Source organism: Nycticebus coucang, chromosome 8, assembly GCF_027406575.1.
Source record: "Nycticebus coucang isolate mNycCou1 chromosome 8, mNycCou1.pri, whole genome shotgun sequence".
In the NCBI taxonomy this organism is placed as follows: domain Eukaryota; kingdom Metazoa; phylum Chordata; class Mammalia; order Primates; family Lorisidae; genus Nycticebus; species Nycticebus coucang.
Genome location: NC_069787.1, coordinates 116,578,616 through 116,590,973, shown reverse-complemented (window position 1 = coordinate 116,590,973; position 12,358 = coordinate 116,578,616). Strand labels below are relative to the sequence as shown.

The 12,358-nt window shown below is 44.7% G+C and overlaps 1 protein-coding gene across 1 annotated transcript; it reads left to right on the top strand.

Annotated features, from left to right (window-relative positions):
• The first annotated feature begins 9,106 nt into the window (after window positions 1-9,106).
• LOC128591888 (PRELI domain-containing protein 1, mitochondrial-like) lies at window positions 9,107-10,032 on the top strand. The gene has a single exon (XM_053599672.1). It carries the CDS (start codon window positions 9,283-9,285, stop codon window positions 9,940-9,942), a length of 660 nt encoding a protein of 219 aa, XP_053455647.1. The 5' UTR covers window positions 9,107-9,282; the 3' UTR covers window positions 9,943-10,032.
• The last annotated feature ends 2,326 nt before the right edge of the window (window positions 10,033-12,358 follow it).

The window sequence follows — 12,358 nt, the reverse complement described above, 5'->3', positions numbered from 1 at the left end:
AAGGTTTCAGGAAAGAGATCTGCAGTTATTCTAATATTCTTGCCCTTGTAGGTGTTGGTTTTCTTTCGTCTGGCTGCTTTTAGAATTTTCTCCTTCATATTAACTTTAGTGAAATTGATTATGATGTGTCTGGGGGATGCCTTATTTGGCTTGAGTCATGCTGGATTTCTGAAACTGTCGGCTATCTGAATTTCAGAATCTCTTGGCATGTCTGGAAAGTTCTCCTTCATAATCTCATGGAGAAGAGACTCTGTGCTTTATGAAGCCACTTCATCACTTTCGGGGATCCCTATAAGACGAATATTGGTTTTCTTTGAATTATCCCAGAGCTCTCTGAGAGAGTGATCTGTTTTTGCTCTCCATTTCTCTTCCTCTTTGAGAGTTTGGGAGCGTTCGAAAGCTTTGTCTTCAATGTCAGAAATCCTTTCTTCTGCTTTCTCCATTCTGTTACTGAGGGATTCTACTGTGTTTCTCAGATCTTTGAGGGATGCAACTTCTTGTCTCAATGTGCCAAAATCTTTGGTCATTTGGTCTTTGAATTCGTTGAATTCTTGAGATATCTATTGGGTTACTGGTTTGAATTCTAATTCATTCTTATTTGCTATCCAGATTCTGAATTTGATTTCTGACATATCAGCTATTTGTTTGTGCATGGGATCTTGTGTTGTGTCTGCCTCATTGATCCTTGGGGAGTTGATCTACTCTGATTATTCATATTGTCAGAGTTTTTCTGTTGATTTCGCCTCATGATTGTTTTTCACCATTGCCTCTGGCTGTCCTCAGGTTGGGGAGGTGTCTCTCCAAGATTAGACCCCAAGGGGATCACTCTATTGTTGCTGGATATTTGTAGGGAGTGACCCTATGTAGTTTTTCTGGGGCTGCCCCAGCCAAGGCATTCTGGTTGTGGAAGCAGCTCCAGAGTGTGACACACCTGCATCCAGCAACAGGGCAGGAGGTGGTGTGCACGGTTCTGGGAGTGCCTGGTGCCCAGTGACTTTGGCTCCAGCAGTCTCTGGCCAGGAGAAGGGCTCTACGCAGAGCCAGGGAGGGCTCCAGAAGGCACATGGCTACCAGAGTCCCTGGGCAGATGAGCAGGCTGGTGTGGAGGCAGGGAGGGTACAGGAGGGAGGACACAGGGTTGTGCGGCTCCCGCAGTTCCTTTTCAGGGCATGCAGAGGCCAGACAGGCGCGGGTCACAGGTTGGGGTTGCGGCGCATCTCTTATGGAGGTCCGGGCGGTGCCAAACCCAGGAGTTTGAGGTTGCTATGAGCTGTGATGCCACAGCATTCTACCCAGGGCAATAGCCCGTGGCTCCAGTGTGCCAAAACCGGTCTCACTCTGCCCCTGAGGGTTAAGGCTATAAGGCAGCTCAGTCCCTGTCTTTAGGCTGCTCAGTCACTAGGTTACTAGCTCTCACCTGATCCTTGCTCTGCAATCCTGAGGGTGGAGCTTGCCAGGGCAGTTCTCTCACAATGGCTCCCTTGGCCCACAGCCAAACACCATTAGCTCTGTCTGGCTCAGCGGCTCAGTCTGGGGCCCTAGACAGTACCCGAGTTCTCCACACTCCTGTTCAAGCTGTCCCCAAGGCAGTTCAACTGAGTTCCAAGTCCAAAGACACCAAAACAGTTCACAGGTAAGGCCTTTCTGGTTTGCAGTCTTGCTGCTGCTTGTACTTACAGCTGCCAGCGGGATTAGTTCAATTGAACACACACAACCACTTGCCAGTTTTCCATTATTTTTGTCCTCTTCTTGGGGTTCAGAAGTCCCTTGCTGACTCCCTGTATCCTCAAAGGGATGATTTTAGGCAGATCCCACCAGGCAGAGATAACTGGAGTCTTATCTCCCCAGACTCACTGTGCCCAGTTGTAGGGAAGCTGTTACTCGGCTGCCATCTTGCTCCACCTCCCCTGCATTGTCTTATTTCCTAGAAAATGTGGCTAATGAATTAATTTCTGACTAACATACATACATATATATGATTTTTATTGACTTTCCCCCAAAATCTAATCCCAGAGTTGAAAGCCCACGTATATGCACATTTACGAAAGCAATACTGGAACTTCTATTATTCCTTGCTTCATAAAAAGCTTAAAATTTAGCCACATTTTATTACAAAGTAAGTAAGAGATGGCATTTTAAAATTATTTTATAGATTTTTAAAGGATAAGGATAGATTGTTTTATAGATTTTTAAAGGCTACATTAATTACATGAGCTCTATATCCTGATGTATTTCTTTTAGTAATCTATTTTATGTGTTCCATCATTTGTCAGTGATTTCATACTGTTCCTCAGACTGCACTGAACCCATTCATTTGAATTGCTTTGTTTAATTAATTCATGCTTGGTGGCGCCTGTTGCTCAGTGAGTAGGGCGCCGGCCCCAAATGGTGAAGGTGGCGGGTCAAACCCAGTCCCGGCCAAACTGCAACAAAAAATAAAATAGCCAGGCGTTGTGGCGGGCACCTGTAGTTCCAGCTGCTCAGGAGGCTGTGGCAAGAGAATGGCATAAGCCCAAGAGTTAAGCGTTAGAGGTTGCTGTGAGCCATGTGATGTCATGGCACTCTACCCCAGGGCAGTCCAGCGAGACTCTGTCTCTACAAAAAAAAAAAAATAATAATAATTCATGCTTTTCCAACAAGCTGGGTCTGGTTTAGCTTCTTGGTTTGACAGTGAGGCCTGCCTTTTCCAATTAGTCTGTATGGAAATTGTTTCCTATAAATATTGAAGAGTTGAATTAGCTAAATCAGAAGCTCCAAGCTTCTGACAAAAATATTATTTTAAGTGGGTTAAAATAAAGGATTTAAATAATAATGTATTGGCAAAAATATATTGAAATTAATATTTTTATTTCCCTAATTCTTTTTTTTCTTTTTTTTTTTGTAGAGACAGAGTCTCACTGTACCGCCCTCGGTAGAGTGCCATGGCCTCACACAGCTCACAGCAACCTCTAGCTCTTGGGCTTATGTGATTCTCTTGCCTCAGCCTCCCGAGCAGCTGGGACTACAGGCGCCCGCCACAAAGCCCGGCTATTCCCTAATTCTTCTTATGTATCAGCGTACCTTTAGCTTAGTGGTTCTCGACCTTCCTAATGCCACAGTCCTTTAATATAGTTCCTGTGGATTGTGACCCACAGGTTTAGAACTGTTGCTTTAGCTAAAAGAGAACAGAGATAGTCACATAGTCATTTGATACATTTTAGAAGAAATTTTTAATTTCTTTTTTTTGTGTGTGTGTGCAGTTTTTGTCTAGAGCTGGGTTTGAACCACCATGTCCGGTATATGGGGCCGGCATCCTACTCCTTGAGCCACAGACACCACACGAAATTTTTAATTTCTAAAAATTGTAGAAGTGGATGACTTTTTAAACTGCATACCAAATCATTCTGCAAGTCAAGTTATTACTAATAGACAACTTTTCATAAAATTGAAGGAATCCTGGGTGGCGCCTGTGGCTCAGTCGGTAAGGCACCGGCCCCATATACCAAGGGTGGCGGGTTCAAACCCTGCCCCAGCCAAACTGCAACCAAAAAATAGCCAGGCATTGTGGCGGGCGCCTGTAGTCCCAGCTACTCGGGAGGCTGAGGCAAGAGAATTGCTTAAGCCCAGGAGTTGGAGGTTGCTGTGAGCTGTGTGAGGCCGCGGCACTCTACAGAGGGCCATAAAGTGAGACTCTGTCTCTACAAAAAAAAAAAAAAAAAAATTGAAGGAATCCTTACCTGAGTTGTTAGCTGACGGAAACTTAAAGCAATTTTTTTGCTGGGTGCAATGGCTCATGTCTATAATTGCAGGCTGGGCAACAGCAAAACCCTGTCTCTAAAAAGAAAAATTAGCTGAGCATGGTGGTGCCTGCCGGTAGTCCTAACTATTCCAGAGACTGAGGCAGGAGGATTGTGTGTGAGCCCAGGAATTTGAATTTGAGCTATAATGGAATTATAGCTATAATTTGGAATTTGAGCTATAATGATGCCACTGTAGCCTGGGTGACATAGCAAGACCTTATCTCTAATAAATAAATAAGCAACTTTTTGATAATAGATTATGAAATTCTTATAAGATCATAAGACCTGGTGGCTCAGACCTGTAATTCTAGAGACTTCAGGAGCTGAGGCAGGGAGATGTCTTGAGCCTAGGCATTCAAGGCTACAGTAAGCTATGATTGTGCCACTGCATTCCAGCTGGGTGACCATGAGACCCCAGCTCTAAAAATAAATAAATACACACACACACACACACACACACACATACATACAAGAAAGAAAGAGGAATAATTTTATAACAAATGATTAGTTAAGTTCAAAGAATTTATTTAAGGTTATCTTATATAAAGCTTCTTCTGGGCGGCTCCTGTGGCTCAAAGGGGTAGGGCGCCAGCCCCATATACCACAGGTGGTGGGTTCAAACCCAGCCCTGGCCAAAAAAAAAAAAAAGCTTCTTCCATTCCATGGTCTTATTTTATATAAAAATTTCTTGGTAGTTAGCCGGGTGTTGTGGCGGGTGCCCGTAGTTCCAGCTACTCGGGAGGCTGAGGCAAGAGAATCGCTTAAGCCCAGGATTTGGAGGTTACTGTGAGCTGTGTGAGGCCACGGCACTCTACCGAGGGCCATAAAGTGAGACCCTGTCTCTATAAAAAAAAAAAAAAAAATTTCTTGGTAGTAACATTTATAAAAATGAGAATTGTGGGCAGTGCCTGTGGCTCAGGGAGTAGGGCACCAGCCCCATATACAAAGGGTGGTGGGTTCGAACCTGGCTCTGGCCAAACTGCAACAAAAAAATAGCCGGTTATTGCTGCAGGGACCTGTAGTCCCAGCTACTTGGGAGGCTGAGGCAAGAGAATCACCTAAGCCCAAGAGCTGGAGGTTGCTGTTAGCTGTGATGCAACGGCACTCTACCGAGGGCAACGGAGTGAGACTCTGTCTCTAAAAAAAAAAAAAGAAAAGAAAAGAAAAGTGTAATGAAATTGATAATCTAAGTTGGGAAATATAAACTAATTGAAAATAAAATAGTTTTATTCATTTTAGTAAGAACTGCTCCTCTAATAAAATGACTTTTCTGCATTATTTATCTTAATTTATTATATATATGTTATTGTGATATATTTTACACTACTACTAATATAATGATAAAAAGTATTTGATACTTTAGAGGCTTGGCCATAGTGAAAACTATTAGCTGCCTCCAAAATTTGTTCTTTCCTTCTTTGGATACATAGCTTACTTTTCTCCAGCTTACTTTTCTCCATGTCGCTTGCTATAAAGTGTGGCCATATAATTTTTCTGGCAACAGAATATGACCCTAAATGATGCGGTTCTCTTCCGGGCCTACTCCCTGAAATCTCATCCATGAACTTTTCTTGCCTCTTCTCTATCAACCATCCAAACACAGTTGAGTGTGGGACTCTAGGAGAGAGACTGGCAAACTTCAGCAAAGGGCCAGACAGTAGCTATTTTAGGCTGTGCAGGCACATAAGTCCTCTGTCATACATGCTACTTTTTTTTTTAAAGTAGCCTTTTAAAAATATAAATCTATTTTTAGTTTCCAGGGCACACAAAAATAGGCCCATGAGCTAACCCTTTGGACAGAAGGACTTTGGTTCCCCTGATCACTGTGTGGAGGGGAGTGCCTTTCCTCTCCAGGCGCCTCATCCAGGGCTGTCCTGTGGAAAGAAAGAAAGAAGCTTTGGTTGTGTTGAGCCTTTACACACTTGGACCTATTTGTTATTACAACTTAGCCAAACAAAAACAATGGAAATTAAAAAAAAAAATTGATTTACAAACTTTTTATTTCAGAGAAGTACAGTGTAACAGAATAAATAATAAGGCCTGTAGCTCAGTGGCTAGGGCGCTAGCGACATATACCAGAGCTGGCAGGTTCAAACCCAACCTGGGCTTCCCAAACAACAGTGACAACTACAACCAAAAAATAGCCAGGCTAGGCTGGTGTCTCAGCATTCTAGCCTGGGCCAACGAAGCGAGACTCTAGATCAAAAAATTATAAAAAGGGAGAGAAAGATTGGTTGTTTGTATGTTTTTAAATGGATGATGATGAGAGGCATCAAATTACTTGGATTTAGATTCAACGGGATGTTTTAAAAAGACTATTCCAACAGTTTATTCTTAAATACCTATATTACTAATGTGCTGGAAATGACAACATTTGTGATTATTTAAACATAAAATAAAATAGTGGGCAGCGCCTGTGGCTCAAAGGAGTAGGGTGCCAGCCCCATATGCCGGAGGTGGCGGGTTCAAACCCAGTCCTGGACAAAAACTGCAACAACAACAACAACAAAAAAAAGGATGAAATACTTAATATCTTTATTTTTAATTTTTTAACCTTTATTTTAACTCCTCTTACTATCATCCCCAAAGAATGGAATATTTTAGATGTCAACTAAAAAATTTCATGAAGGAGGCTTGGCGCTTGTAGCTCGGTGGCTAGGGCGCCAGCCACATACACCTGAGCTGGCAGGTTTGAATCCAGCCCAGACCTGCCAAACAGCAATGACAGCTGCAACCAAAAAATAAAAATAGGTTAGGTAAATGAGGAGGCCATGTAAGGGAAGGGGGCCCTGAGCTTCCTGTGGATTGAGCATGGTAATACTGTCTGTCTTGAGTGGCGCCTGTGGCTTTGTGGGTAGGGTGCTGGCCCCATACACCAAGGGTGGCGGGTTCAAACCCTGCCCTGGCCAAACTGCAACAAAAAATAGCCTGTAGTCCCAGCTACTCGGGAGGCTGAGGCAAGAGAATCACCTGAGGGCGGCGCCTGTGGCTCAAAGTGGTAGGGCACGGGTCCCATATGCCCAAGATGGCAGGTTCAAACCCAGCCCTGGCCAAAACCCACAAAACAAAAAAAAAAAAAGGGAATCGCCTGAGCCCAGGAGTTGGAGGTTGCTGTGAGCTGTGACAGCACAGCACTCTACCGAGGGTGATAAAAAAAAAATACTGTCTGTCCCAGGGAGAAAACAATACTTTGTACTTGTACAAAATTACCTTCCATACATCCGTAATTAATAAGACTCTGTACTTTCAGCCAAATATTGCAAAGTAGTTAATAAATGTTTATCTCATGAATCCTCAAAACCAGCATGAAGGGAAAAAAGGAAGGGAGGGAGGGAAGGAAGAAGAGAGAGGTTCTCATTCTCATGATTCAATGGGGCTCTAAGGTCAGAAGAAATGAGTCCACACCTAGCTGAGGGACACCGCAGGCATGGCCCCAACACATAAGGACATTCCTGGGCATGAACACTGTCTACAGTGACTTACAACACAGGATTTTGAAAGGGGCAGAGGTAGACCAGAAAAACCCCTGCTCATTCTTTCAGCCCAGGGAATCTATGAAAATTTCAAAAGAGTTTTGGTTCTGTGTCTTTAAAGGTTTTTTGAAGGCTCTTCAAAGTTTTTTACTGGCATATCCCCTCAAAGAACTTTTTTAAACTCATGTATTCCTTCATGAATTTTTTTTTTGAGACAGAGTCTCATTTTGTCGCCCTCGGTAGAGTGCTCTGGAGTCACAGCTCACAGCAACCTCAAATTCTTGGACTTAAGCAATTCTCTTGCCTCAGCCTCCCAAGTAGCTGGTGATGATGGGTAATGGCGGTTGTGATAGAGGTGATGATGGCGGATATGGTCATTGTAGTGGTGTCAGTAGTGGTGGTGGAGATGGAGGTAATTCGGGTGCTGAGGGAGGTGGTGTAGGGCTTGCTGGGAGTGATGGTGGTGATGTAAACTTCACAATGACTTTGAATAAAAATACATATATTAATACATTTATCACAGAGGCTTAATACATTATCACATACATTAATGTGATTAATACATTTATCACATAAAAATGGTTCCCATAGTGCTTTGTACACTGCTCTGCCCACAGCAGGTACTCATTAAATGTTTGATGAAAGAGTATCTGGGGGCGGCGCCTGTGGCTCAGTGAGCAGGGCACCGGACCCATATACAAAGGGTGGCGGGTTCAAACCCAGCCCCTGCCAAACTGCAGCAACAACAAAAAATAGCCGGGCACTGTGGCAGGTGCCTGTAGTCCCAGCTACTCAGGAAGCTGAGACAAGAGAATTGCCTAAGCCCAAGAGCTTGAGGTCAAGAGCTTGAGGTTGCTATGAGCTGTGATGCCACGACACACTCTACTGAGGGTGACAAAGTGAGACTCTGTCTCTTAAAAAAAAAAAAAGAAAGAGTATCTGGGCTGGGCGTGGTAATTCACACTTGTAATCCTAGCACTTTGGGAGGTTGAAGCAGGAGGATTGTTTGAGGCCAGGAGTCTGAGACCAGCCTGGGCAACACAACCAGACCCTGTCTCTACAAAAAGTTTTTAAAAATTAGCTGGCTATGTTGGTGTGCACTTATAGTCCTAAGAATTGGGGAGGCTAAGGTGGGAGGATGACTTGAGCCCAGGAGTTCAAGGCTATGGTGAACTACGATCATGCTACTTTGCTCCACCTTCTATCCTGCAAACTGAGAGAAGAAGAAGAAGATGAAAAAGAGGAGGAGGAAGGGGAAGGAGAAAGAGATATAGCTGGTAGATAATTACAGATGCATCTAATACCTATGGCAAAAGCTATCATTCTTTTGAAGATCTCAGGTTTAATTTTACTTGATATGACAGGCTTTCTAAAAGCACTATGAAAATAGTATCATTGAAACCATTTTAATTTATGGTATTCATATTTGCTAGGGAAGGATGAAAGCTTGTGTGTATTACACAGGGTTCTTTTATCAAAAGTAGCAAGGACGGCTCAAGTGGCTAAGGCACCAGCCACATACACCAGAGCTGGCGGGTTTGAATCCAGCCCAGGACTGTGAAACAGCAATGACAACTACAACCAAAAAATAGCCGGGTGTTGTGGCGGGCACCTGTAGTCCCATCTACTTGGGAGGCTGAGGCAAGAGAATTGCTTAAGCCCAGGAGTTTGAGGTTGCTGTGAGCTGTGACACCACAGCATTCTACCCAGGGCAATGGTTTGAGGCTCTGTCTCAAAAAAAAGTAGTGCAAAAAGTCCACTGAGGTAAACTTACTCAAAAAGAAATCAAAATTTCATAGGAAGAAATTTTACTGGGATATTATCTGAAAATTAAAACTAGAAGATATAGAAGTAGCGCGGGCTCGGACAACTCATGGCGGCTGGGGCGGCTTCCGCGCGGTCCAGTGGCGGTCACTGAGCTGTTAGCCTGGCAGTGGGCGTGCGCCAAACCCGGGCCGGCCACCGCGAGCCCCATCTCGGGCTCCGTACCCCTAATGCTGCGCGGGTGCTGAGCCCGCCCGGCCGGGACGATGGTGAAGTATTTCCTGGGCCAGAGCGTGCTCCGCAGTTCGTGGGACCAAGTGTTCGCTGCCTTCTGGCAGCGGTACCCGAATCCTTATAGCAAACATATCTTGACGGAAGACATAGTACATCGGGAGGTGACCCCTGACCAGAAGCTCCTGTCACGGCGACTCCTGACCAAGACCAACAGGATGCCCCGCTGGGCTGAGCGACTGTTTCCTGCCAAAGTTGCTCACTCAGTGTACATCCTGGAGGACTCTATTGTGGACCCACAGAATCAGACCACGACCACCTTCACCTGGAACATCAACCACGCCCGGCTGATGGTGGTGGAGGAACGATGTGTTTACTATGTGAACTCTGACAACAGTGGCTGGACTGAAATCCGTCGAGAAGCCTGGGTCTCCTCTAGCTTATTTGGTGTCTCCAGGGCTGTCCAGGAATTTGGTCTTGCCCGGTTCAAAAGCAATGTGACCAAGACTATGAAAGGTTTCGAATACATCCTGGCCAAGCTGCAGGGTGAGGCCCCTTCCAAAACACTTGTTGAGACAGCCAAGGAAGCCAAAGAGAAGGCAAAGGAGACAGCACTGGCAGCTACAGAGAAGGCCAAGGACCTAGCCAACAAGGCAGCCACCAAGAAGCAACAGCAGGAGCAACAATTTGTGTAGCCAGCCTACAACCACCACAGCACACCAGATTACTGGGCTCAACTGTCTCTGCCCTCTTCCCATTAGTGTGTTATTAAAAATCAACTTCCAGCCCTATTCTCTATCCGGGCGGTGGGTGTCCAATTTGGCATCTGTAGTACACCAGGCGTGTTATCCATGTCTTGAGCCAGGCCTACTATCCCCCTGTTGGGCAGCTGAGGACAGAGATATGGTGACTTACCCCTGGTCACAGACCACATGCAGGTGAAGTGGCAATAAATGCTAGACTGTAAGCTCCATGAGAGCAGGGCTCTTTGTTTTGTTCTCTTATGTGTCCCAAGTACCTGGAACAATATCTAGCACATAATAGGCACTCAATAAATATTTGTTGAATTAAAAAAAAAAAAAACTAGAAGATATAAAAATAATTTTATATTTAACAAAACTTAGATTTTTTTTTTCGAGACAGTCTCACTCCATGCCTTGGTAGAGTGCTGTGGCGTCACTGCTCACAGCAGTGGCGGATTCAAACCTGGCCCCTGTCAAACTGCAACAACAACAAAAAATAGCCGGGCATTGTGGTGAATGCTTGTAGTCCCAGCTACTGGGGAGGCTGAGGCAAGAGAATCGCCTAAGCCCAAGAGCTGGAAGTTGCTGTGAGCTGTGATGACACAGCACTCTACCGAGGGCAACAAAGTCAGACTCTGTCTCTAAAAAAAAAAAAAGAAAGAAAGAAAAAGAAACAAACCATAGGCTTGTCCTTAACATGTACAATGATTAAATCAAGTATTTTATTTTTGGAGGCTACATCATTTTTCCAGCAAAAATTAATAACACAGGCTCAGCGCCTATAGTTCAAGCGACTAAGGCGCCAGCCACATACCCCAGAGTTGGCGGGTTCAAATCCAGCCTGGGCCTGCCAAACAACAATGACAACTACAACCAAAAATAGCCAGGCGTTGTGGCAGGTGCCTGTAGTCCCAGCTACTTGGGAGGCTGAGGCAAGAGAATTGCTTAAGCCCAGGAGTTTGAGGTTTCTGTGAGCTGTGACTCTATGGCACTCTACTGAGGGCAACACAGTGAGATTCTGTATCAAAAAACCCAAAAAAATAAAAAACAAAAACAAAAACAAACAAATATACAAAAAAAGAAAGCATTTGAGATGACTCCCTTCCCAGCTACCATCTAACACCAACTGCCTGACGCATCTTGGGAGACAACTGCCTAACTAAGCTCAATCAACCCCTAGGGCTAGGAGAGATAATATGAACAAATTGTTATTTATTTATTTTTTGAAAACAGAGTCTCACTATCTCAGCCCGAGTAGAGTGTCCTGGCATCATAGCTCACAGCAACCTCAAACTCTTGGGTTCAAATGATTCTTTTGTCTCAAACTCCAGAGAAGCCGAGACTACAGGTGTCTGCCACAATGCCCAGCTATTTTTAGAGATGGGGTCTCACTCTGGTTCAGGCAGGTCTCGAACTCCTAAGCTCAAGCAATCCACCTGCCTGAGCCATCATGCCTGGCCTGAACAAATTATTTTTAATCATTTTATATCACTGAGTTTGGAGGGGCTGGCTTTGCAGTAGTAGATATCTCAAACACTTGTTTTCTTTTTCTTTTTTTGAGACAGAATCTCACTTATTAACCCTTGGTAGAGTGCTGTGGTGTCACAGCTCACAGCAACCTCCAACTCCTTGGGCTTAGGTGATTCTCTTGCCTCAGTCTCCCGAGTAGCTGGGACTACAGGTGGCTGCCATAATACCCAGCTATCTTTTTGTTGCAGTTTGGCCAGGGCTGGGTTTGAACCCGCCACCCTCGGTATATGGGGCCGGCGCCCTACCCACTGAGCCGCAGGCACTGCCCTGAAACACTTGTTTTCATGTAATTGGCTTTTTAAAATATGTCTAATGTAATGAGGCTCTCAAATAGTAACCTTACAACAAGTGTTCCATGTGTTCCATAAGTGTTCCCAGAATGGTGAGAAGTCTGAAAAGTGGGTCTTCACTTCCTTGAATGTCCATCCTGGGATGCCAATAGCATGCATAGCTCAGTCCAAGTCTGAAGGTCTTAGACCCAGCGAAGCCAAAAGCCCAAGAACCTGAGAGGTACTGGTATACCTGTAGTCCAAAGGCTAGAGAGCCCAGAATTCTGATGTCACTATCATTTCTCTGCTTAATTCACCAATCTGGATCCCCTAAAATGATATAGATTACTATAAGATCAACCAAGTAGCAACCATGATTGCAAGTGCTAGCCATAATGTGCCAGCCATGTAATCCTTGCTAGAGCATATCAATAAGGCCTCAGATACGAGCGGCGCCTGTGGCTCAGTGGGTAGGGTGCTGGCCTCTTATACTGAGGGTGGCAGGTTCAAACCCAGCCCTGGCCAAACTGCAAAAAAATAGCCAGGCGTTCTGGCAGGCACCTGTAGTC

Bases quoted from the DNA above. Each gene is read 5' to 3' on its own strand.
- LOC128591888 (XM_053599672.1), top strand. From the start codon at position 9,283: ATGGTGAAGTATTTCCTGGGCCAGAGCGTGCTCCGCAGTTCGTGGGAC.